At 41.1% G+C, this 26,823-nt stretch overlaps 2 protein-coding genes across 5 annotated transcripts in view; one reads left to right on the top strand and one right to left on the bottom strand.

The window, feature by feature from the left end:
* The window catches only part of capn1 (calpain 1), a 30,237-nt gene extending 17,633 nt beyond the window's left edge, over positions 1–12,604 (bottom strand). The window contains exons 1-5 of one of the 2 annotated variants that reach the window (XM_031304245.2): positions 12,436–12,604; positions 9,296–9,406; positions 8,664–8,978; positions 6,707–6,776; positions 3,363–3,481 (exon numbers count right to left, since the gene is read on the bottom strand). In XM_031304245.2, coding sequence (XP_031160105.1) covers positions 3,363–3,481; positions 6,707–6,776; positions 8,664–8,918 — 444 coding nt within the window. In that variant the 5' untranslated portion in view covers positions 8,919–8,978; positions 9,296–9,406; positions 12,436–12,604. Of the gene's footprint in view, positions 1–3,362; positions 3,482–6,706; positions 6,777–8,663; positions 9,407–10,704; positions 10,808–12,435 lie in introns of those variants that run through there. The other variant, XM_031304246.2, reaches the window with a different exon arrangement.
* Positions 12,605–13,325: 721 nt separating this feature from the next.
* Positions 13,326–26,032, top strand: sf3b2 (splicing factor 3b, subunit 2). 3 transcript variants are annotated; one of them, XM_031304433.2, is made up of 22 exons: positions 13,326–13,555; positions 14,040–14,086; positions 14,478–14,528; positions 14,875–15,105; positions 15,391–15,441; positions 15,704–15,800; positions 15,983–16,077; positions 16,904–17,012; positions 17,102–17,202; positions 17,625–17,885; positions 18,018–18,140; positions 18,712–18,792; positions 18,963–19,190; positions 20,385–20,534; positions 20,815–20,904; positions 21,949–22,056; positions 22,289–22,396; positions 22,839–22,981; positions 23,446–23,547; positions 24,152–24,251; positions 24,373–24,564; positions 25,635–26,032. In XM_031304433.2, exons 1-22 carry the CDS (start codon positions 13,426–13,428, stop codon positions 25,704–25,706), a joined length of 2,670 nt encoding a protein of 889 aa, XP_031160293.1. In that variant the 5' UTR covers positions 13,326–13,425; the 3' UTR covers positions 25,707–26,032. The 3 variants fall into 3 exon arrangements, with proteins under 3 accessions (XP_031160293.1, XP_031160294.1, XP_031160295.1); XM_031304434.2 differs by having other exon boundaries at positions 17,105–17,202; positions 25,635–25,706; XM_031304435.2 differs by lacking the exon at positions 15,391–15,441 and having other exon boundaries at positions 25,635–25,706.
* The last annotated feature ends 791 nt before the right edge of the window (positions 26,033–26,823 follow it).

Raw genomic sequence — 26,823 nt, 5'->3', positions numbered from 1 at the left:
TGTGTGTGTGTGTGTGTATGTTATTTATTGATCCATTGATAACAGATGAGTCAGCGCTACAGCCCTGGAAATGCTCAAATCTTTGTCTTCAGAAACACTTAATTCACACACACACACACACACACACACACACACACACACACACACACGGCAGGCCGACAGTCTGGTTGGCAAAAACCCACACTGCATCAAGAGAGGGCAGCCGACTCAGCTCAAAGTGCTCTGTGACAAAGCAGGTTGAGGTAGCGAATATTAAAATCAGTTTCAAATCTTCTCTCGCAGTTTTATGAGAACATGAGAGGAACATGAGAGGCTGCTTAGCTACACATTTTGGCAAAGAGGTTCATAGTCGCTCCTGCTTTGCAGTCGAGCTGATGGAAGCACCAGAGACATGCCTGTGTAAGATTACAGCACTCAAGTAATGAGGCACGTCAGATCACAGACACACAGACGGATACACTCGTCCACAGCCCTTCCTGACGTCATTATCGAATAGAACAGAATAGAATAGTAACAGTAAGTAAACATAGACTAAGTGATTTTCTTATTCCTAGCACTACTGCATATTGCATAATCACAGGTAATCACTCTAGGTAGGATAACAACATATTAGTTTGAGTTTACATGCCGTGATCTGCTTATCATTTCATCTTAAGTCCTTACTACTTAAACTACTACTACTATTTGTGACTGACCGAAAAAATGCCATTTTGTTTTACGGTGGCAGTAGCTCAGTCAGTAGGGAATTGGGTTGGGAACCGTAGGGTTGCTGTTTCAAGTCCTCATACGGACCAAAGTATGGTGGTGGTGGTTCACCTCCTGGGCACTGCCAAGGTGCTCAACGGACCCCCAATTGCTCGGGGCGCTTGTCCATTGACAGCTGCAGCCCCCTCACATCTCTCCATTTGTGCATTGTGTATAGGTACTGAGCATGTGTGTGTATTTCAGGCCTGTGTGTGTTGTGTGTTCTAACAACAGAGTGAAAACATTGTAATTTCCTGTGCGGGTTGATAAAGTATAAATTATTATTATCAAAGCAACCAAAATCAGTTTATAGGACACCTCATAAGCTTGTCAGGCTTCATCAGCATTTAACATGTAAGTGGGCTACGTTAGCGTTAATCTCAAAGTACAGCTACAGCAATTTTTTCATTAGTTTCAAGTACCACTTACAGTAATGAACTGAAGTGGAAAGAAAGTGTACATTTATATTTCACACTATATTAAAGAGCTGGCCATCACTAAAGGCAAAAAGAGTTATTTCTACAGAATATAATCAAAAGTGTAGCTTTCAAATACATTAACTACAAAGATGGGCTATAATATACGGCAAGTGTAATTACGTGCACATCCACAAGACCTCAGTGGGATTACTTCCTCATGCAGACCTGTGCTGCCAGTAAAAGTTGATGATTCAGGTACTTTCTATTCTCATTCATTTTCGTTCTAAAATATACTACATTCAAATTGGACTTCTCATAATTATAAAACACTGCTGCAAAGACTTCCCTACCTAATATTGGACTGAATGCATGTGTTGTTTACCTGCTCACTGACTGCAGCACAAAAGGAGTTGTGATCTGGCTAACATCCGTATCACTGCTCCAGCAGCTATTGTATGGTCTCAAATTTGCCTGCGCTTTTGCATGTGTGCATGTGTCTGGAGTATTTTGTGCGCAAAGTTCAGCTGATAAGGCCTGGCAGTCTGCCAGAGGCTCACGCCATAGAGATAGAATAAATAAAACCAAAACTTTCTATCTAAGCCACAAAGCACATTATACACATCAGTGTACAACAGTTGTTTTTTTAATAGATGTGAATGACAGATTAAAAAATATATGTGTGATAAAGAAATGGGTGTTGGGTTGTGTGCTTAAACCGTTTGACTGTGACTCAAATCCTCCAGGTTACGTCTGTTGACTTACTGAGTGTGGATCTAAGAGGTTAGTTATCTCAGATGACTCAGTGAGGAAATTATTTAATTTAATTCCTTATTCTTTCTGGGATATTCTGGAGAGATAGAGAATAAGTTAAACTATTCACTGACTCACTGGTTCAACATATTAATTACCATTGAGCAAGAAACATACACATAACTGCAGATCATAAATCATTTTTTGATTAATATGGTCTCAGTGTCATCCTGCAAATGCTTATTTTGTCAAAATAAATGGAAAAATTGGATCAAGTTTAGAATTAACTGCGATGAAGAAAAGCAAGAAATCCATACAGGAGAAATGGATTACTTAAAATCATTCCATTCAATTCAATTTTATTTATAGTATCAAATCATAACAAGAGTTATCTCAGGACACTTTATAGATAGAGTAGGTCTAGACCACGCTCTATAATTTACAAAGACTCAACAATTTCAGTAAATCATTTATCAGGTAGTAACATTATTGTCAATCAACCTATCATTTCAGTACTATTTTACATACAGTGAGAGCTGCTTAGTGACCAAAAGCATGAATGCCTGCAACTGTTTTCAAACTGCTCTGTGTTTCTTGCCAAAAACAAACAATATAAATAATGGGAAAGTAATTAACAACCGACAGCATCGACCGATCTTCCTGTGATCCAGTTTCAAAACAGAAATAACCACAGCGAGACATCAACAAAACCATTCACAGTAGCACCGTTTCTGCCTAAAAGAAAACTCTAGATGTATTTTTGCAGGTAAATAGACATTATTTTGCCTGTGATGAATCAACCAGAAGTCAAATACAACTACAGTACATACAAAAATGCAGCAAAATAAACGTTTCTACTTTGGTTTGAACCAGTGATAACTAACTTCGATCTTGATTTCACTCTAACAGTTTCCACCACAAGTGGTGCACCTTACAGGAAATTACACAACAGGAAGGGGTTGTGGCAGAAACACATCAAATTAAGTGAGCTGACACAGAAGTGCATGCCCCTGAATCAAAATGTCCAGACTTCCTCACAATTGCCGGAAAATACTTGATATGTTGTGAAAGTCTTCAGTTGAGGGTTTGATAAAAATACAGTATTTGTGTTTAGCAGCTCATGTAAAGGGTTATTCTAGTCTGCATTCAAATGGCATCTATCTCTGCTGTACTTAAAGCAGCAGACCCTGCACATACTGTATGTTGCATAAAATGCTAGTGGCAGTAATATTAAAAACTGTTTGGAAAAACACTTTTGAGATTGCTGAAATGGTCAGGAAATAAAATGTCATACCCATAGAGACATGATAACGGTTAACACATCGGGTCAGTCTGCACGTCTTGAGTTTAGCCTGTGAGGTCTTTAGACGGCCAGCTGCTAGAGAAGAGAGCGTCGGCTGTGTTCTGTCCTTAGACATGTGTAAATGCAGGGAGTGAAGCTGTTGTTACCTGGAAGTGAAAGATGCCGGCGTATTCCTGCTGGAAGCTCTGTCCGTGAGGAACCACTCTGTGGAGCAGGTTGTCGTTTAAGGTCAGCGAGGCGATGGCTGCCAGCAGCCAGCAGTCACCTGAGGACACACACACAGAGTTGTATTACACGGGATCAGCCCTGAATGCCCAAAACTAGGGATGTCCCGATCAGGTTTTTTTGCCCTCGAGTCCGAGTCCGAGTCATTTGATTTTGAGTATCTACCGATACCGAGTCCCGATCCGATACTTCTATAATATATAAAAAAAGAACAAAGAAGAGCGAAAAAACAGATCCAGGATGTTCCTTATTTTTTATTTAATTCACCTTATTTTAACATTCAACAACTCTGTTAACAAACAGAGCATTTCTGTTACATATCTCACAGTTTGCTATGGCAATGTTGTGTTGTCATCAACATTATAATACCTCCAGACCGCAGACATACTCGCGCGAGCTTTCCGCTTCAAGCTGCTTCCGTGTTCTACTTTGCCGGCATTTAACCAATAGCATCTCTGCAACAAAGTGATGTCATGCCGCACGTGTTAATGTTTCTGTGTGGAGTCAAAAGGGTCTAACTCTGTGCCACCGCATAACTATAGATGTGTTAAAAAATATCCGAGTCCTGATCGGGAGGTAATGTCCGATTCCGATCCGAGTCTGAAACCACGTGATCGGGCCCGATTTCCGATCACGTGATCGGATCTGGACATCCCTACCAAAAACTACTATAATAGATTTGAATGTTAACAAGAATGACAGCAGGTTGTTTAGGTGTTGGACTCCCTCTACATCCATTCCCATATTAACAGAGAGCTAGAGAAAATCCTAACTATTTTCCATAAAGGTCTAATTCATTCATGCAGCTGCCTGAGACAGAATGTACTTGGAAGCTCAGTGAAAAAGAAACTCATAAAACTAGAATTCCTTTTAAAAGGAGGTTGGAAAAGGAGGACAGGCTCAGCGGAAGACCATCAAAGACCTTGCAACTGCTGCCGAAAGAAGCAGTCACTGGCTGTGGCTGAAGCGGAAGGAGACTGTATGGGCTGCCAAGTGACCTCATCGAGCCTCCAGTGCAACACACACCCAGGTCTGATCAGCCTGCGGTGGGCCAGCCTCGGGTCAGGGTGTATTATATAGTATATTGTGATAAAAGGTCGAAACACCCAATGAGGCCGGGGGGCACAACTGATGATGTGTCGTATTGGAGGCACCAGGCGGTCATCCCCCAATCCAACCCCACCCAAGAGGACATCTCCAACAACAGCACTTGTGCTGAATTTTCAAGGGATTCTAACATCTAGTCCTAGTAAGCATACTTAACATCTCAGTAAAGACAACAATCTGAAATATGTTTGAACAAGTTTTGCCTTCTAAGAAATGGGAGAGCCACTTCTTCCACTGGACTGGCTGAGAGCTCAGTGAGAAAGAAACTCATACAACTAGAACTCTTTTAACATCTCAGTAAAGACAACAATATGAAACATGTTTGAGAACGTTTTGCCTTCTAGGAAATGGGAGAGGCACTTGTTCCACTGGACTGGCTGAGAGACTGACTGAAACTACCACAGCTCCACAGTAAGTCACCGATGTTGTTTGAAGGAATCACACTGTGGGTTTGAGCCACAATTTTTGTTATGTGTTGCAAACGTTTCTTGATTAGAGGACAGGAACACCCTGACTGTAGTTTTTACCATCTTTCTTTTACACATACAGGCTTGTGGCATATGATTTGAGATACTACAGTGATCTTTCTTGTGTTATCTGGGAGTAGTTTAACATGTAGATTGGTCTATTATCATATCTTGAATGTTAATGCCAAGTCATGGCTCTTCTTAAAACGTTCTAGTTCATTTTAGCTAGTGTTGCATCTATTCATGCTGGTTATTGATACACAGTACTTCTACTGTATACCAAAAGTAATTTTAAAAAGAACGGGAGGTTTAAATTTTATGTTAACATATTTATATTCTTATTGTATAATCCATAAACAGCCCCTGATAGCATCTGGTGGGTCGTATAACACATCAACGTATCTTCATACAGCGGTTTGTATGATATCTGTTGAAAATGAATGTACAATTTTTTGTTTGTTATCCTACAAATGTCCAGCCACACGAGCAATCAGTGCGCTGGCATAAGCAGTACACAACGTATATAGGCAACAAAACTACTTTAGTTTAGAAAAAGATCGTGGTTTGGGTTAAAATAAGTATGTTAATTAAGTACGTAAATGACATACGTGGCGTAAACAAGTTACTTAACAAAAGTAAGTTCAAATAAGTCAAAGTTTACTTCTGGTTTCATGCGGGACATGAACAGTGGTCTCCTGGGTGAAGATCCTGTATTATTTGGACCCATCCATCCACCCCGACCTCCTACCTACGCAGACGTTGCCGCTCTTTATACTACATCGCCTGACTTTCTCCTTAGAAGCAGCCCTGCACGTCCTGACTCACGGTTATGTTGGTTATACAGGAATCATAGTGCATTACTTTTCGTAGGTTTAAGTACAAACAGTGAATGAGAACAGCCTAAACAGATAACCCCGTAGCATTCAGATAAAGACTTCTTAGTCATGGTGCATTTTGGCTGTAAAACAAAGTGAAGCATCATGTTTTCTGACTCATCATTTTTGGGTTTATTGTTTTGCAATTCAGCTGCTCCTCTGAGAGTGAGAGGGAGTTTGGGTATAGAATTGCATTTTTAAGGATAAAAGGGGAAAGTTACTTATTGCACTGCCAGAGCTACCGCAACAGAGGGAGGGTGGCCTTGTTTACAGATGTGAGGCAGAGAAACAAAGCATGAATTATAGATGCAGCTCTGTGTCGAGCAAGAAACTTCTCAGGCAATAAACTGTTACTGCTTCTGCTGAATTGACTGTGAACCTTCCTCTGTTTCTCTCAGCCTGTCCATCTCTATCCATCCCTCCTATCCACATTCAGTTTGCTCTGCTGATTTTTTTAATCTGGCATTTGACTTAAGAAAGAGTTCAGTCTTTATTTACAGCTAAAGACTGACACATTATGGATGATTCTCATTATGTATGCATGCAATGGGAGCAGGTTAATGGTAGGAATAATCTTTCGTAGAAATATTCAGAGGGGGGAGAGGGAAGCTTTACGTAATAATGTCCTACATCCAGATGGTTAAATTGCAACCTGGCAAGCCTCCAGTCAATCACCTGTTTCTTTTGGCTTCTGCCAGCATTTCTCACTTTGATTTTCTACCAGATTCAATTTAAGATGTGTCTCTCCTCTCCTGTAATACATTGATCTTGCAGTAGTAACAGTGAAACACATAAGAACTCTCGGGTTGGACTTACCCAAAGATCCCTGGCAGATGTCTGTGCGAGTGGCTCCACCTACGATGAACTCGGGACATCTGCAGAACTCCTGTCGAGTGTACAAACACAACAAACAAATTATTGCAATGCTTGCTTTTGTATACCCATTTTTACAAGCATGTTACATTTGCTGTCGTTCTCATGCTGACTGTGTTGACTAGCGCAAAGGGCCTAATTCATAGAAATGACATGCTGGGTTTGTACAGGTTTCAACAAGTCAAAAGAAATTTGGAAACCTTTACATTGGCAGTTAAAATATCCGTTAAGATTGTTTTCTAACACAAGAATACATTTAAACCTAACTCTAAAAAAAGACTTGGTCTGTCGCAACACATTGATCATTTTAAATACATATTGCCATGTATAATAAAGACATTTTAATTTTGTACAAACCCTACAATGTGCTTTGGATTGTTTTTGAAGGAGACTTGCAGTTTATATATTTTTTGAGACCATATTCCACTCATGCAATATGTCCTTCACAAGATGAGATAAGAATACATGAAATCATTTAAACAATAAGTATAAGTAATTATCTATAGGATACAACACATACAGTACTGTATACGATACTAAACAAGCTTTGAAGTTGTTCAAGGGTGTATTTTCTAACTTTTGACTTAGCTAGGCTAGTTTCTTGCTTTTGTTTCTAGTGTTTGCACTAAGCTAACATCCCAAAGCTATCTCCGTTCTTAACAAAACTCATATCAATCTCAGCACACAAGTATAAAGCTGAATCTATTAGTCGATTGACAGATAATTAAATGGCAACAATTCTGATAATCTATTAACCCTTTTTTTAAGCTAAAATGCTGCCCCTTTAAAAATTGCACAGGTAAAATGAAAACCAGACTATTTAAGGACCAGCAGAGATCACAAAATAAACATTTCAGGAAAGAAATGTTGCATTCTAGTGTTCACGTCTTAGCTCCCGATACAGTACTTCCTGCTCTGTAAACCCTCTTCAACCCCGCATGTTGAGCATGAGAAACTCCACATGAAGCTATAAAAAGAAATATTCCATTTATTCTCTTGCCCCCCCCCACACACACCATCAGGGAACATGGTTGAATTCACAGAAACACTTACACACACACACACACACACACACAGGCTTAAATTCTCTTTTTCAGGCTCACACAAAGCACAGATTTTTGGGGAAACACCATGAATCCTCTTATGCATGGTACATATTACAGATCCTGTGGTTCAGGCAATGCACATGCATTATAAAACATCAGACTTTTTGGGAGAAATGAGACCCCAGAAAGCATTAGAGCGGACTGACACACAACAGGACACACGTTACCACACAGTGGCTCTCACACACTCAAATGGAAGCTGCAAGAGGAGCTAACATGCTGCAGTCACGCTCATGATCACGACCCCGGGAGCTTTTAAGACCATGCTCTCTGCTTGCTGCTCTATTACGAGACTGACAGCAGCAACCTGTCATGGTATGTGCAAATCGAGCAGTGATGAGAGCAAGGGCTGCCGTGATAAAAACGAATGAAGACAGTCCCACTTAATTCTCTGATCTAATATTTAGCTACAGGGAGCACCCGGATGTATTTATAATGTAGTGAGCGCAGTGATGAGAGCCTGGGAGAGGAAGAACCACAGAGACAGGCAAGCAGGGAAGGATTGGAGGTTTGGGGATATACATGGACGGATAGAAAAAAAAAACAAAGCTTTAAAAGCACAGCCCTGTTAAGTTGATGTCAATAATTTGGGAGAAGGCTAAGATGAAACCTGTCTGATGGTCCTCCAAAATGTGATGAATTGAGTGATTTTGGAGTGAAATGTTAATCATTTGATAATGAACTTCTTTATTAACAAAACTGTTATTTGCGTGACTCCATTTGTGTAAGTCCCAAAAGCCAGAATTAATAATAACATCCAAGCTGAGGCACATTTTCAGCAAAATAAGTCTCACCGTAGGCCTCATCCAGCGCACTCCGGAGGTCTTGGCGGAATTGGGGCCGAGCTCCTTGAATCCCAGAGAAGATGCGGCACAAGGGAACAAAGTATCCTCAAACAGCTTCCGACTCTGGAGGCAGTAGGCTTTCAGACTCTCGTAGTCCTGACCCAGAAACTTCACAGCCTTGTGATTCTGTCCCAGACCTTCATCACGATCCCACTGGCTCCTCAGCTTGGCAGCCATGCCTGTCGCATAAATGGGCTCCTCCATCCTGAGTTTGTGGAGTTAACTGTGGGGTCACGCGTCAGTGTAATGGTTGTACGTGTGGAACTACAATAACATGTAAAGATGTGTCAATAAGTAGTGAGGCAACTATGACCTGCTGTGGCTACAGTTTTGATATAAAGCACTGTAGCGGTTATGATGTAAATTTGATATAAGGTGGTAATGGCTTCAAGGCTCAATTATAAATCAGAATGAAACATCAGTGGCCATTAAGAAGCTATAAAATATTGACCAGGCTGCTGCTTGGTTGCGGTACTTGTGGTTCTACCGTAGCTGGATACTTTGAATGCAGTAACAATCACAAGTGTAGGGGCTCAAAATGCAGAAGCTTTACAGACTCTGGAGAGAGATGTCCTCCTCACAGCGAAGGCAGACGTCCCAGTGAGCACCAATAACAGTTTGTTGTTGTTTTTATCCAGATGCCAACAGGGGGGCAGGCCTCAGTCCTTCCTTGTCCAACCAGCAGCTAAACTCTAAAAGAAAAGAAGTTAAAAATGAGATACTGAACTGAGACTGTATGCAGAGATGCAAATAGCTCTGTGTGCAAAACAGACAAAAGCAGCAGCTACTGTATGTACACCCTCTATACATGTATTCAAAGTTTAAAGACAAATGAGCCTTGCCTATTTATTTTCAGTCAACCATAAACACACATGCTCGCTCTGCATAGCAAAGGGATTAGTCACAACAGGCACGCCCTGCTACTTTATGGCTATGAATGTGTACACAGTTTCGATCAGTAACATATCAAAGTCATGTTTAATCATATGAGGTGTAAAGTAGTTTGTAGTGTGTGTGTGTGTGTGTGTGTGTGTGTGTGTGTGTGTGTTTATTGTACACAGGGCTAACACAGAGTGTGGTTATGTGTGATTCTTGATGCACAATGAAGGCAGCACGAGGCCCAGAACAAGGAAAAGCTCTCTCCAACTTTTTAATTAAGCAGAGACGGGGAGGAGGAAGTGTAAACTGTCATTAGTGCCAGCAAAGCTCCTGACAGAACAGGAGCTTCCGAAACAGTTCATTTCAGTTTGTCAGTCTTTGTCATCCTTGCTTTGCATCTTCCTGTCTTTTTATTTCTTTCTAACACAAATAAACAGATGGTTTGTTCTCAACATCTCTCCCTTTTTTATTTCTTTGAGCACCGACTTTTTTTACTACCTCAACTCTTCACTATCCAAAACACTCTTCCTGTTTTAAGACTCAGCTGTCGGTCACAACCATAGACTGTATATCAAATTAATTAATATATACAATCAATGGTCACAACAGAGGCTGAAAAGAGTTTGGCTCTTATTGGCTCAGAGCACCTCAGTTAGTTCCCACTGCTCTCTGTGAACCACACCCATTGAAAACATCCCAGTTCACTAACATTAGCTGAAAAATATCCCTGCTAACAGAGCCAAAGAACACAACATGTAGCTACAACAACAGGTTTACAGGTCCAATTTTTACAGACTGTGAAGAATTGTTATCCACAACTGCTGCTGCTAGCAAGGGTAGTACTACAACTACTACCAACGTTACCACTAGCAATAGTACTGCAATTATTATTATTGCTATCCTTACAAGACTAACATTACTAGAGCTACAGCTAGATAGTAGTGCTAGCAGCTGTACGTTAGCTAGCTAGCAATAACGTTACTAGAACTACCATTGCTAGTGCTATCCTACTTCCATATCTAAAACTATTTATTTCTAATTTTCTAGCATTTTTACTAGTGCTATTACTAAAACCACAAGATACACTTTTGCTATTACTAATAGCACTGACCGAAATGTTTCCTAGCATCAATGAAGGTTGCCAGTTCAGCCGTTTTTCCCGCGAAATTGGGCTACTTTTGAAGTGTTGATGCAGGTTGATTTTTTTGTTGGCTGGTCAGGTAGAGGCCAGACCTACTATGCATGCAAATTACATGAATAATATACATCAATAAATATCCATATTTTATTGTTAAATGGAATAATTTATTCATACCCAAATCCTGCTACACACACACACACACACACACACACACACACACACACACACACACACACACACACACACACACACGCGTAATTTACAGGGGGGATGGGTTACAACCCCCCCCACACACACACACGCACACACACACACACACACACACACACACACACAATTATTTCATAATAATTTCCTCCAGACATTTGCACCATGAATTCATGCAGAATGGGCACACATTGTTGCAGAATGCAGAAAATTAAGTGTTTGATATGCTCAAAATGTTTCATACAAAAGGTTTCATACATATTGTGTTAGTATTTGCTGTTATTATACAATTTAAGAAAGGGTATGGCTAACTTAATTCAAAATATGGGACACTCAGGGGTCACTTGAGGAGCGCCGGACTGGGGGGAAAAAGGGGGACTAAGTATGCAGGGCCCTATTGTGAGAAGGAGGCCTAGATACTAGAATAAATAGTGGATGCGGGGAGGGGCCCATACAGGATGCCTGTGTACAGGGTCCAGAATTTTGTGCTACACCCCTGACAGGCACACAAGGATTTTAAAACCAATACAAACGTCAGTACCTATGTGTCACTACTGCTTTTCTGCTGATGTGTGTCTGGGTCTAATGTGCCAGTGGTTTCCTCCTCACGACACAGCGAGGAAAACACACTGCTTAAATACATGCTACTTGTAACTATGCCTGTGCTCTGTGGGTGTGTGAGGTCCAGTGTTTGAGGTGTGAGTAAGCATTCTGACCTCTGGTGTATTTCTGCATGCAGGGTTCTATTCCAAACACTGTGAAATGAAATATCCAAAGTGTTTGCTTTAAAGCCATACATAAAATAGACCTGAGAAACTAGACCCGTACAGTGTCCAATCGGGAGAATACATTTGCTGACTCTTGAAGTGATCTTTATCAAAGCAGGACGTAAAAAAAAATGGCTTCACACACGTAAAAACAAGCAGTGTATGTAGATTACACTTATTATTCTATGAGTGGTTTAATTATAGTGAATAGCAGGCATTTTAAGTGTATTTATAGGGTATATCCTCGTGCTTGGCTCACACAGATAATATAGGCTAGTCCTGATAGTAGGTGCGGTCCCTGAGTGGAGTGTTCCGCTGCCATACTGCAACTTTTTTCAAGTTGATCAAGCAACTGGGCGACCCTTTACGTTTCACTTCACTGTCATCAACTGGGCGACCCTTTACGTTTCACTTCACTGTCATCAAAAATGGTATCCGTACAATGAGCAGAAAAAACGGCAAGCGATAACAAAAGATTTCGGGCAACTAATCCCGCAGCATTGGCAGATTTCATGGTTTTATGGTGTCGCGAAAGTTGTAAGCGACTGCGATCGGAGTTTGCTTTACACGATTTTGGTTCCAGTTTTCACAACACGACCCATAAACTTGAAGCTCATATGAAAAAAAAAGTTCAGACTAGGATGTCAACAGCATTTTATTTTCCTGCAGCGCGACACAAACTAGACATACAGTAAAATCAGTGTTGATGAAGGAATTTCATATTTACCTTGCAGCCGGATGTTTCCGTTAAAATGCAGTTATACATTCAATATGCAACTTGGCTTTCCTTCCATGTTTAGTGTAGGTTCAACCCCTAAACAGCGCGTATTATTTAGGAACGCCCTGCTGCCTCTGTTCTGATCTGTGGGATCTGATATGCGCCCTTTACTGCGTCTGCGCAATGCCCGCTAGTCACAAACCACTGAACACACAACTGAAAAGGGAGGGTTTTATACACTCTCTGCTTTCACACCATGTTTTGATCAGAACATACAGGGCCTCATAAAGCAGTTCAGTCTTGTATGTTTGAATTCATATGCACTTTATAGGGACTCATTTGGACATTGGATACAGTTTTAACAACACGTAGCCTATCCATAACGTTGTGCGTTATGGAAGTTCATGTGTCCGTATGAAAGCTCTTTTCGGAATGTAACTAATGTAGGCCTACTTAAGTACTGCATATTAAAACCTTTCTTACATGTTAAACTACTTTTGATTTGGGCTACTAACTTCAGTGGAGAATATTGTCCTTTTTTCTCCACAACATGTATTCATATGCTACAATGCAATAACATAAGACAGGTGCCATTCTGCTCAAAACTGGGTAGCCTATTCATACTTTTAAAACTTTTATTTTATTTTAAAGATAAAATACATCTCTCTTTTTGAATGGACTTTTACTCAGATTTGTTTTTATATGATGTTGATTTTTGCAAGAAAGATCAATGTAAAAGTTTACTGAGCGTCAATGCTGTGTTTAAACATGATTTATTTTTTAAACAAAATTTTCATATTGATTATAGGAATGTCAAGGTGTCAACACGGACATCTAGAGGCAATAATTAGTAAACGCGACGTTCCTCCTTTCGGACTTCATGTCCCAGCAGGGAGTGCGACAGAGGGCTTCCCGTGCTGCTTTGCAGTAGTCCCGTTCTGCGCAGCTCGCGTGTTCTCTCCGCAACAGCCGCCGTTGTTTCATTGAGAGAATTTGAACATGGCGTCCGACGGACCACCGGGCACCGAATCCCTCCCGTCCGATTTAGGCAGTGCGATTGCGGCATTGAACACATGGAGCCATCCGGAGCTTCAGTCCAAGCTGGCGGAGCTGGGAGCGCCCACGATGGGTAGGGAAAGACGAAGAGCGTACTGGAAGAAGGACTGTGTTTAGCTAGTCAGTTGCTAACGCTAGCCACACTACAAACGCAAGACTTCCGTCACAGTGTGCTAAAGCTAGGCCTGTGCTGTGTTTACATTATTTGAAATGTACATCCAGTATCTAATTATGCAGGAAATGTACCTATATAATGTGTTGAAAGCAGTACTAACAACATTTATCTGGTCACGTGGATAAGTTGCCTATTGATTTAGCGGTTAGCTTGCAGGCTAATTTCTATGAAGATGAAGGGTCATGTAACGTTACGCGCTTGTCAGAGTTTACGTTAGCTAGCTAACTTCTGTTAGTCAGTTACGTGTTGAAAATGGCTTAACTAGTGTGGAAACAGCTTACATTCAAAGAAGAGTCAGTGCAATGTTATATCATGATTGTTGTTAACAGTAAAAACTACATTAACGTTGCTTCCTTGAATTACATTTTTCGTCATTCTTCAGGTCCCAGAGAGGAGCTGATGGACAGACTGAAGGGCTACATGATTCAGGTACATGTAACTACAACGTCTGTGCCTTTAGTTATAATCATGTAGCAGAAATTCCGAAACATTGATGCTGAGTGTTTGTACTTGACATGTTGACAAGGAAAAGCACATTCTATTCCTGCACTTTTTTCAGCAGCTCTCCTACTTAACTACCACACAGCTAGCTATATGTGGGTCTGCTTCATGTATAGCATTGTTGAGCACCTTGCAGCTACACATGACTAGACAGGGATAAAGTAGTACCTCGCTCATGCATGCTTCAAACACAGATGTGAAGAGAGGCTAGTGTCGACTCTACCATTTATTGCGATTAACTAAACGCTGCACAATCACTGTCCCAGACACTGCTGCTCAAAAAGTCCCTTCACTCTTCTGTGCGTATTTCCCTCTACAGACTGGGATACTCCTCAGCAAACCTAATGATGACAAACCAATGGGCTCCCAGGTAAAAGTCACATATCAAATTGAAAACACAGCTGAAAAATGTATGAAGCATTTTATATGCATATATTATTATGCACCATTTTCTGGTACTTGACAAAATAGTAATTAAAGATGTACAATGGTCATATGTGGTTACATAACCATGCAGTTGCTGTCAAACAAAATATAGAGGAGCAGCTTCATTTCTCTCTCACTACATGATGAAACCGTTTGCTGTACAGTACATGTTAGTGTCATATGAAGGGTACATTAAATTCATGTTTTATAAATGGAAAATGAATAGCAAGATTGAAGCTTCAATCACAGCCTCACATTATCCTCACAGTCTCCTGTTTCCTACTCTCCAGATGCCAGGCATCCCCCCCATGCCCCCGATGCCCATGCCACCCATGCCTCCTGGCATAGGCATGCTCCAGGCTATGAGCATGATGCCCGGAGGGCCCCCTCCACCCGGCATCCACATGGGCATGGAGCCCCCAGGTTTGCCCCCTCCCGGCCTATCTCAGGAGGATCAGCTGAAGATGGCCCAGCACAGAGCAGCCATAGTGTTACAGCAGGAGGAGAGAGCCAAGCAGCAGGTGAAGTTTACTGACTATGTAATCCACTTGTTGCTTTCAGCATTCCCTTTCAAACGCAAACAACACTGAGATGCAATCAGTCTGTGAGCTGGTAACATCCTCAAATCAAGGAACACAAATGATAGAAAACAACCCCAAATCTCTGCTTTGGATAGTAGCACCTTACAAAAACCACATACACAACTGCCACACAGAGTTTCAGTCACTATAGAGCAGACAGAAATACTGTAAAGTGACTTTTTGTTTGACTGTTGCTCAGTCATTCGTTGATTCTGTGTATCACAGGGTGATTCCCGTGTCATGGATCAGCAGGATCTCCTGGAGCAGCAGAAAAGGGTGAGGCGATAAAGATAGTCCACCTCGTCAGATCGGGCTTGACTTCAGATTTAGAGATTTGAGAAATGAAACAAACACTCTTTGGAAAGAGTTTTTGTACATTTCCAAATTTATAACAATTAAAAAAAAAAATCACCTTGCAACAGTTAGGGCACATCCTTTTCTCTTTCCTCTCTTTTTTTTGTTTGCACACACCTTGATTCAACTCCTTTTTGGTTAACCTTGTGTTTTAAGTCCCATCTCCTTCCTTCCTGTGTATCAGGCTGCAGTGCTGCTGGAACAGGAGCGTCATCAGGAGATGGTTAAGATGCAGCAGGGTCCAGGGCCCAGAGGCATGCCTCCTGTCAACACAGTGAGAGGTATGCTAGTGATGTGGTGATTAAAGTAAAAAAGAGAATTATATTTCTAGAAAAAGATTAGGGTGCATGATCATCTGTACCCTGAGGCAGGACTTGAGGACTCCAGTGAGCCTAACTTTTTATACCACATGTTTGGTGTAAATGATCACATCATAAATAATGTTTTTTTTTTTTTTTTGCAGGTATGGATCCTCGTGGGCCGCTGCCTCCTGGTGTCAGTATGATGCCGACTCAGAAACAGAGAGTGCCACCTCCACCAGGAGAAGATAACAGAGATGTAAACCGATTTTCTCCCCCCCTTATGTGTTTTTTGTGTTTTAATTTCGTAGGCAAATGCAGCTTGTGTACCTTACTTCAGTTTAGTTGTGATTTCGGTTAGGTTTTTTTCTGTTGCCCAATCACACAGACTCCATATTTAAAACTTGATTTTTAACTGGTTTTGCTCTTGATCGCTGGTCTTGTATGCCTGCACATGTATACATATATTAATGTCCCAATTTAAGCTAAAAGATGGACTGTGCAGTAGCTTTAAAATCAATACACATTTCTAGTTCTCTTATTGATTGCCGGCGGGGGACTGCCTGTGCTCTATTCTTAAGTGTGATTAATGGTTGTGCGGAGGCTCCACGCAGAGCTTTCGCCATAGCCTACTGTACGTAAGTGGCCTGAAGTTTATACTTGTGCTTTGGTGTGTGCATCGATCTCTTTAAGAGAATAGCAGGGCAGGCATGTGTGCGCATGGGGAGTGTGTGGTAGAGCGAGTGAGAGAGTGCCTGGGATTATCTAGAGAAACAAAGTGTCTCCCCTGGGCTTTCTGACCAAGGTGGGAAATCTGTAGCAGGAAAAGTTAACCCTCTCCTTGATTTCATGTTGTTTATGGAGAAGGAGAACCAGGAAATGAGTATGGGGAAATGCAACGTTACCAAGCCACGTCAGAGTGACGTGCGTTGCTGCAACACAAGTTAAATTTTTCGAGAGGTGCGCGTCAGGCTACGGCGTAGGATCCGTATCTCCACGTACCTACGTACGTAGCCACGGCGTAGATTTAACACAGAAGCATAAATCACGCTTTAGTCACAAGTGTTTGTTTGCTTCCATTCCAGATCTGGCAGGGTGAGGAGGTAAGCGTCACTGGGCCCAAGATCCCTCAAGCTCTGGAGAAGATCCTCCAGCTGAAGGAGATCAGACAGGAGCAGCTAACCGACCCCGCAGGTCAGTACAGCTGGTACTCTTATGTTTTGCTGGAATATTTGGGATGTGGTAGCATTCAGGTTCATAATCTGATTTGCCCGTTTCCGTTTAAGAAGAAGATGACGAGGGAGCAGAGATGGACATGAACAGCTCCTCTGCACCAGTCATGTCTGAGACGGAGGACGATGACAGTCAGATATCTAAAAAAGATGTAAGTCTTTTCTCACACCTTTCTAGGCCGCTGTACTTGTGATGTATCAGTTGTTTGGTGTTGTTACTATAGCCCTCTACTAATTGTATTATGGTAATTCTGTGGCAAATTCACTGATTCAGCACCTGAGAAATTCAGCATTAATCATCTTGGATATTTAAATCCTATCTCATACATAAATTAATGAGGGCGAATGTGTTGTTTTTGTGAAAACAGAACCTGAACTGACTGCACCTTTTCACACCGCTGCCACAGTCCTCTTTGTGTTTTCATATTTGCCAGTCATCACAATAAAATAGTCCCTCTGTTTGTACTGCCTGTGTTTATATAAGTGCATAACATGTCTTATCACATGTTTTAATGAATACCTAAAAGTTGTTTAAACGCTAATGTTAGAATTTACAAACCAACCTTTCCTTCAGAAAAACCGCAGACGCAGAAACCGCAAGAAGAAGAGCAAGAAGAAGCGCGCACTGGAGAAGAAGGAGCAGGCGGAGGAGCAGCAGAAGGAGGGCAGCGACAAAGACAAGGACAAAGAGAAGGAGAAAGACAAAGAAAAAGAGAAGGACAAAGAAAAAGAGAAGGACAAGGAGCCTGAGGTGGAGATCGAGTATATCACAGAGGAGCCGGAGATCTACGACCCCAACTACATCTTCTTCAAGAGGATCTTTGAGGCGTTTAAGGTGGCTACAGAGCACTGTTGACTATATTTGTTTACTATACGGCAAAAGGCTGTGGTTTTTGATGCATTCGCGTGTCTTAAGGCATTTGCTTCTGTTTTGCTGTAATGCAACCATTTCTCTTATTTCTCCTAGCTGACTGATGATGTGAAGAAGGAGAAGGAGAAGGAGCCCGAGAAGGCAGAGAAGCAGGAGGCGGCCGTGCTGCGGAAAAAGGGCTTCGAGGATGAGAAGAAAGACAGCGATGACAGCGATGAGGTTTGAATCCTTCCTTCTGTTAGCCAGGGTTTCCACGGGCTCTTAAAAAGTCTCAAATTTCAAAATCTAAATATTAGGCCTTAAGAGTCTTAAATTCGCTGACGTATCGTGTTCTAGGTCGGGTCTTAATTTTCCTACGTCCATGCAACGCTACGTGAAATGTTTTTTTTTTTTTATTATTATTCCGTGGTCTTGTAGTTCTTTCTTTCGCTAGTCCAAATATAATTTCGCTCTATTATGACTACAAATGAGACCACCGTGCATCTTACATTGCAGTCCATCAGCTTTCGTGTTATTGGCTCAAGTCTCTTTAGGATTGTACCACAGACATAAAACGGATTTTATTCATCGGCTATGGGGAAGTACAAGTTTAGCGATACTTGGCTTAAAGAAAACTGAACTCAGGGCTAAGTTGATGTTGTGATAAAGGTCTTAAATTTCATTCATAATGGTCTTAAAAAGTCTTAAATCTGACTTGGTGAAACCTGCAGAAACCCTGGTTAGGAAAATTGAACAAAACAAAATCCTCTTGGTTTACATGCAAAACATTTATAATATTTTCCATGTACAGGACATGAGACCAGATGTACCTAAACTCTCAAAGAAGAAGCTGAGGAGGATGAACAGGCTCACAGTGGCCGAACTTAAACAGGTAAATTAAGGCTAACGGTCATGATTACTAATCATGATTACACCTGTCTTCTAGAATAACTGGGATTGTTATATTTTTTTTTTTCCCAGCCTGCTGTCGCGGTCCAAAAAGAGTTTCATACTATCGATAACCTTTCATCTCATTTTGGCCTCCTGTCTTCTTTGTTCCAGCTGGTTGCTCGTCCAGATGTAGTGGAGATGCATGATGTGACGGCCCAGGAGCCCAAGCTGCTGGTCCACCTAAAGGCCACTAGGAACACAGTGCCGGTGCCCCGCCACTGGTGCTTCAAACGAAAGTATCTGCAGGGCAAGAGAGGTATAGAGAAGCCTCCGTTTGAGCTGCCTGACTTCATCAAGAAGACGGGCATCCAGGAGATGAGGGAGGCCCTGCAGGAGAAGGTGCGATACCAGAGTGTCATTCATTTTCCAGCTGCTCCTTTCAACTTTTCTACTTTTAAGAAGGACACCCTGTGAAATTCAAATGCAGTTTCTTCATTTGTGTTAATTAGAAAACATCAACAAGATAAACAAGATAAAAGGTTGTGTGAACTATGTGAATTAAGCCCAGTTCAGACCAAAGATTTGCAAAGAGATGAAACCATTTTAGAACGTCGCAGGGGAAAGTTTCAGCGGTCGGAACCGGCCCGTCTCAGCTCGACTCAAGCCAGCTGATGGTTCCGCTGCGACTCAGCTGGTCAAGTCACAGAGGCCGGTTTTAGAACGTAAGGGACGTCTCCTGTTTCAACAGCCAATAGAGAAGTCAGCTGGTAAAGTCAGCTATAAACTATAGAAAAAAAATTGCAAACAGCTGGTCGAAATGGCAGAGTTTTAAACGGAGTCTCAACGACCGCTCCGAAAGCACGGTAACGTTTTATGGTCAAGCCAGATAGAGAGTGACTGAAGAGAGAGCGCCCAGCGGTGTTAGAACAAAGCCATGAATCAGAGAAATAAATTGCACTTTTGCCGATTCATCACTAGAAATGCAACTGTAACAAGCATCTCAATACCACTAACGTTATCCTCATTCATATTTAGACGAAACAAATGATATATCCAGCTACAAAAAGCCTAAACGTTGACGTTAGAACGGTAGTACAGAGAGGTGTTGTTATGGAGATGATGCACCGTCTCGACTCGTTGCTTTGGCGTGAACTGGCAGGTTTCAGAGCGCTGCAGACCGGCTCGTTGCAAGAAGTTGCGAGTTTCAATTCGTCTTGTCGCGAATCTTTGGTCTAAACTGGGCTTTAGGAGAAGTTGAGAATGAATCCCATTTTCTTTTGTATTGTCCTTATTATGATGAGTTAAGAACACCCATCTTACATGAAATGTTCTAGTGTACTGATGATGACCAAATGGAGTAGTTGTTTAGATTTAATATATATAAGTTGGCGACTTTTGTTTCTAAAGCCTGGCAAAAAAGACAAGAAGGTTTTATTGGTTTAATTTATGTTGCTATTTTGATATCTGGTCCCTTGCTATAAGTAATGGGGTCTTGTCAGCCAGTTTGGTCTGGGCATACTTTTTGTGTGCGCATGACACAATAATAAAATGATTCCTTCATTCATTCATTCATTCATAATCTTCCTTTTTCAGGAGGACGCCAAAACCATGAAAACCAAAATGAGGGAGAAGGTTCGTCCCAAGATGGGGAAGATCGACATTGACTACCAGAAGCTCCACGACGCCTTCTTCAAATGGCAGATCAAACCCAAACTCACTATCCACGGAGACCTTTACTACGAGGTACTAGACCCATGAGAATTTGATTTGATTTCTCTTACCTTTACATCCGGTGGGGATAAACAAGTTTTTTTTATTATTGTTCCATGGAAACCATCCTTCCTGGAAGTGAGTAGTCAGAGCTGCGAGCTCCCACCGAATGACCTGCTGTGTGTGTGTGTGTGTGTGTGTGTGTGTGTGTGTGTGTGTGTGTGTGTGTGTGTGTGTGTGTGTGTGTGTGTGTGTGTGTGTGTGTGTGTGTGTGTGTGTGTGTGTGTGTGTGTGTGTGTTTGTGTCTCTGCAGGGAAAAGAGTTTGAAACTCGTCTGAAAGAGAAGAAGCCGGGGGATCTGTCTGACGAGCTGCGCATCGCTCTGGGCATGCCTGTCGGACCTGTAAGATAAACACATAAACATTACATTATAATTCCTTTGTAAATTTAAAATATTCCTTGTAAAAATAGCACCTTAAAACCACAACTGCCATAGGAAAATGTTAAGTTAGCAAGGCACTGAAATGAAGTGCAGTCTCAAATAATACACAAATATGACCATATTCAGTATATGTTGAGTAGGTTCCAGTTGTGCCAAAAATATGCAAAATGCGCTGGGCAATATATCTCCATGTCTGCTGCAGTTGCAGTCTTATCCAGATGTTCTGTCACTTTCCCAATCATCCTGATGTGTCGCTCTCCTTGCTACTGCCTTTGGATGTAGGAGTATACAGGCTGTGAAAAGGAATCTCCTGTAAAATGAGACGTGACCAGACTTGTTTATTCAGAGACACAGTACCGAGGAGAGGAACACGGCAGCTGAGATAATGACAGTTATAAAAACATACCTGGGAAGCTTTTCTTTTAGTGCTGGGCGATATGGAGAAAATCAAATATCTCCATATTTTTTGACCAAATACCTCGATATCGATACCACAACGATATTGTAGTGTTGACTATTGGTGCTTTCACAAAATATTTACACAATGAGATTTTTGATAAATAATCATCAGTAATGTGGATGTAATGACTAAGTGGGTAAAGTCAAATAATAGAACAGTGACAACAGTCTGGTAAGTTCAGAAAATGACATCACTTGTACTGTAATGCAGCCTTTAAAACCAGGAAAAGACAACACTTATGCCATATTACAATATCCAAAATCTAAGACGATATCTAGTCTCATATCACAATATCAATACAATATCGATATATTGCCCAGCTCTATTTTCTTTGTGTATTAGAGCTTGATAAATTAATGTTGAACATATTGTTTTAGCTCAAATAAACCCTCCGAGAACCAGCCCGGTGTTCCACAAAGGATCCAAATAGAATAGTTTTGGCTTTGCCACTGTTTCAAGGTGCACTCTCTGCTGTTTTCAAACTATCTATTGAGGAAGTAGTGCGGGTCAGTGAGCTTACGTTGCCGGTGTCTCTTCCTCCCCAGAACGCCCACAAGGTGCCTCCTCCCTGGTTGATAGCCATGCAGAGGTACGGCCCCCCTCCCTCCTACCCCAATCTCAAGATCCCCGGACTCAACTCCCCCATTCCAGAGGTAGGACAACTACTCCTAGTCTTTCACCGTTTTTATATTCATATCATTATAATGCGATTTTATATTATTGTGCGTAAAAATGTTTTCCAGCGTGCAAACTTAAATGGATTTTTACACGAGTAGACTGTTATTTTACAACAACAAAGATTATGTGATATACTATTAATGTGTCAGTTGGTCATATTGGCTTGTTCTTGTCGTCTCCTTCATCCTCTTGTTCTCTGCCCGTTAGAACTGTACGTTTGGTTATCACGCCGGAGGCTGGGGGAAGCCGCCAGTAGACGAAATGGGCAAACCACTTTACGGTGATGTGTTTGGGACAAATGCTGCAGACTTCCAGGTCAGGACCACACACACACACACACACACACACACACAGAGACAGAGACACACATACACACACACATATACACACACACACAAAATTGTGGGGGGTCTTGTAGCTTCTTTGCAGAAGCTGTAAATCTAATGTAATATGATAGATGTGCTTCCTTTTCCTGGAACGGTTTGGAAATGTATACTGTATACCATTCGTTGGTTGTGTATCGTCTTTTAAGCTAAAATAAATGAACAAACAAATATAATATCACAGGCAAAAATATTCAACAAGATCAAAATATTAAACAGAAAATTTTAAGGTTTAAATTTGTCGGAATCCAGATTTGAAGAAAAAAAATGTTTCCAAAGATCTGCATTTTTAACTTAATGAGGTTTGTATACACCAAGATTAATTTCCAGACCTATGGACGAATATGTCTAATATATGTTGAATATGTGATCAGGCCAAAGCGGAGGAGGAAGAGGTGGATCACGCACCGTGGGGAGAACTGGAGCCTTCAGATGAGGAGTCGTCAGAGGAAGAAGAGGAGGAGGAGAGCGACGAGGAGAAACCAGACGAAACTGGATTCTTCACACCAGCAGACAGGTACTTGATGGTCAACACTTAAATCAAGATATCCCAAAAATATCATTCTGGAAGAGTCTCATTCCAAGAGCAATGAGCTGCAAGGTTAAATGCCAGCTTTCCATTACATTCTTATCAATGCACACACAGACTAATGCCATTACCATAATTGACCAATGTAGTTATAAGATCAACTGGCCGGTGAACTATCAGACTAAAGGACCAGGTCTGATCTTTTGAAGACTGCTGTGTGCATATCCTTGTCCACCTCTGTCATTTGCTTGCTTTTTGTTATTGTTGTTGTTGTTGTTGTTGTTGTTGTTGTGTATACCTAGATGAGTGAGGCCTTTTCTGCCTATATGTTTCAGATCACTGTCAAAGCTACAAGTCCTAAATGTTTGTACACGCACACTAAGATGCAATCATGGAGAGGGACACGCATGGATAAACTCATCATGTACTGTATCTCATTTTGTGTGTTTCAGTGGGCTGATCACCCCTGGAGGCTTCTCATCGGTACCCGCCGGCATGGAGACCCCCGAGCTGATTGAGCTGAGGAAGAAGAAAATCGAGGAGGCCATGGATGGGTGAGTGTCGCTCTGTATTGTCACGGCAACGCTGCTGTTTTAATTTCCCATTTACTCCCAACAGTAGAGCTCTTTCTGTTTTGATGCGCCGCAGGCTATAAACAGACGGAGCATTTGAATTTTTTCATTTCCAGTTAATGGGTTTTATTAGCTTAGAATATGAAAAATAAAGACATTTATGCAACATTTACATAAACATCTCTATATAAATGGTGCTCATCTAAACTGAACTTTAACTATAACTACTTTTTACTGCCCAACATTGTAAAAAAAAAAAAAAAATAGTCTTTTCTTCCTACTGTCAATCTTCATAAAGTGTTAATGGATCAAATGTTATTTGTTGTTTGCTCATCTAATACAACATATCTTGTTGTTTTATGAAATACTATTTATATTATTGTTCTGAGGTATTTCGTATGGTATGAATCATTGTCCTCTAAAGGTCTGTATAAGCTAACGGCTAATCAGCTGGAAGTGACCACCAGCCACATCAGTCTGTAACCAACAATCATTTAGAGATATTGTCCAGTTCTTAAACCTTGTTGTTTAAAATAGAAAAGAATGAATGACCAATATGCGCTAAAACACTCTGTTGTGTCGATAGAAACGAGACACCACAGCTATTCACAGTGCTCCCAGAGAGACGAACTGGCCCCATAGGAGCAGCCATGATGGCCTCAACACACATCTACGACGTGTCGGGGGTAAGACGAGTCTGTTATGTCCAAATTAAGTCAAATTATGCGATGATCCGTCTGTAGCCATTCCTTAAAACACTTTCTCTGTCTTTTTCTTCCTCTTGTTTTGCCTCTCTGCTGTCTTCAGGCTATGGCAGGCCGTAAGGCAGGCGGTGGGCAGGAGTCCCAGGGCGTAGAGGTGGCCCTGGCTCCAGAGGAGCTGGAGCTGGACCCCATGGCCATGACACAGAAGTACGAGGAGCACGTCAGAGAACAGCAGGCCCAGGTGGAGAAAGAGGACTTCAGCGACATGGTGGCTGAGCATGCTGCCAAACAGAAGGTACAGAGACAAGTTAAAGCCCTTTTTCATAAAGAAATGTGCTTTTTTCTGTTTTTGATTGCTGTTAGATATAACACTCCAGTAATACAATTTATAATTCTTGAAAGTGTTTACATTTGCTTTTCTGAAGTCTGATTTGCGAACAGAAAAGGTTATGTTTCTAGGTAGCTGCAGCAGAAGGTTTCATAGATAAATATAAAAGAACCATACAGTATATGTAGTTAGTACAGAAGTTAGAATATAGTCAATACAAATCCAATGATAAAAGCTTCTGAAGTTGTGGTACCACTGTCAATACCTATGGAAAAGTTGGTTCTTAAGTCTCAGCAAGTGTGATTGTTATAGGTAATATTAGTTAAAATATATTTTTTGAAATATGTTAGGTCCATATGTGTTTGTGTTATGTCATGAATGTGAAAATGAACTGCTACCTCCTCTGTCAGCTCTAGCCACTGAAAAGAAATAAGTGGAGAAATCAGGCCAGTTACAAAAGCTGGTCAGTCTGACGTGGTGTTGCCTGAGCTCATTACTATTCATGAGCTCGCCCAGTTGCGCTGGGTAAAGGACGTGGATAGCCAGGCTCTCATTGGCTAGCTGTTAACCAATCAGAGTCAAGCAACTTAACTCGTTGAATATTAATGAGAACTGGCACAAATCGAGCTGAGTCTTCCTGCAGGCTTTCTATACCACGCTAGAATGGCTTGAAACAAGGTAACCAAGGCAGTTTTTCCGCAAAAAATGTTACAGAATCCATGGTAGAACTTCAGATATTACCACAAAGTAATGAAATACGTGTGGCAGGGCACCTTTACAAAGAAAACATGCTCCTTTCCTCAATAACAAATGACCAGCTGTATCATTAGAAATGGAACAGTTGGTCATATTTAAGCCCCACAGGATAAACTGATCACCGCTTATGTAGGGAGGAAAAACAGGAATCCACAAGGAAAGTGGGAGGCTATTATTGCAGTGCAGGGTTTACAGTCAATTCAGTTTTCCCTTTGTGGTGACATTTGAATATTAATCAGCTCTGTTTTTTCCCCCGTCTCTGCTTGCTTGTCACTATACAGCAAAAAAAGAGGAAGGCCCAGCCGCAGGACACACGAGGCGGTGCCAAGAAATACAAAGAGTTCAAGTTCTAAAGCACAAACACCATGACGGAGTGCTGCGAGAGAATGAGCCGCCACAACAGGAAATAAAAGAGGAAAAGCTGTACTCAGATTTTAACTTTGGAGGATACAGACTGCAACAATCATCTGTTAGACCAGTAACCGTAAACACAGTTTTGTTCCTTTTTTAAAACTATAAATAGATGATGCTTTTGTGACGTAATCCATGTCACATGAAAATGGTGACTTGATTTCTCTGTTTGACCCTATGTTTTACGTCATGGTTATTTTGTCTTTGTAACCATGTTTTTTTCTGTTTTTTGTAAATAAATGAATGATGACAAGAGTTCATAACTGCACTGCCCCTGGTTTCCATTTAAATATAATTCCATTTTATCATTTGAGGACTTACTGTAAGTGTTCACTTACATTAGATAATTGTGCTGCAGGTAAAGTGCAAGGTAATTGTCTGATCCAGTCACAAGCAAAGAGACTGCAGGCTGAAAGGAGCTCTCACTTTGCATCTTTATTTACTAGTACAGTAAGGACATGGCCTAAGCTACCATTTTGGACACTGAAATATGCTCTCTGTAAGACATTTGTGGGGTGGGTTAATTACATGAGTTCACGTTGTTAATTACACATGTTGGAGGTTTTAAGGCTGATTCTGATCAGCGCTGTAGTCAAGACCACTTAGGTTTCATCCAAACAAGCTCGAGAACCAATAAAAGGAGGCCAGTTGGATTTGGTTAATACCAAAACTGTAGAGAACTTGATTACTACAGTCCTAGTTCTGGTCAGTGGTAAAAGAAGTATTTAGATATTTTACTTAAGTAAAAAGTAGTAATGCCACACTTTAATTATAATCTGTTAATACAATGTATTTAATACTTACAGAAAATACAACCGTTAAACTGATAAATATGTTTTTCTTTTTTGTTGGGGTTTGGTTGATGGCTAGTCCTTAAATTCTTAAAGGAATAGTTTGAAATTTTTGGAAATGCTCTTATTTACTTTTTTTAATTAATATAAATTTAGAATTAAACCACTGATGTCTGTATGTAGCTACAGCCCATTTAGCTTAGCATTGCTAACTGCCCAGAGCCAAGAAACCGGTTATTATCGAGATGTGATGTATTATTGGTAATAC

This window comes from Sander lucioperca, chromosome 17 (assembly GCF_008315115.2).
Source record: "Sander lucioperca isolate FBNREF2018 chromosome 17, SLUC_FBN_1.2, whole genome shotgun sequence".
NCBI lineage: Eukaryota > Metazoa > Chordata > Actinopteri > Perciformes > Percidae > Sander > Sander lucioperca.
The sequence above is the reverse complement of the archived record's forward strand: the minus strand, read 5'-3'. Positions and strand labels throughout refer to the sequence as shown.

Coding starts and splice junctions, on each gene's coding strand:
- sf3b2 (XM_031304433.2), top strand. CDS start 13,426: ATGGCGTCCGACGGACCACCGGGCACCGAATCCCTCCCGTCCGATTTA. Junction 14,529..14,874: donor ACAAACCAATGGGCTCCCAG/GTAAAAGTCACA, acceptor CCTACTCTCCAG/ATGCCAGGCATCCCCCCCAT. Junction 20,535..20,814: donor ACGGAGACCTTTACTACGAG/GTACTAGACCCA, acceptor GTGTCTCTGCAG/GGAAAAGAGTTTGAAACTCG.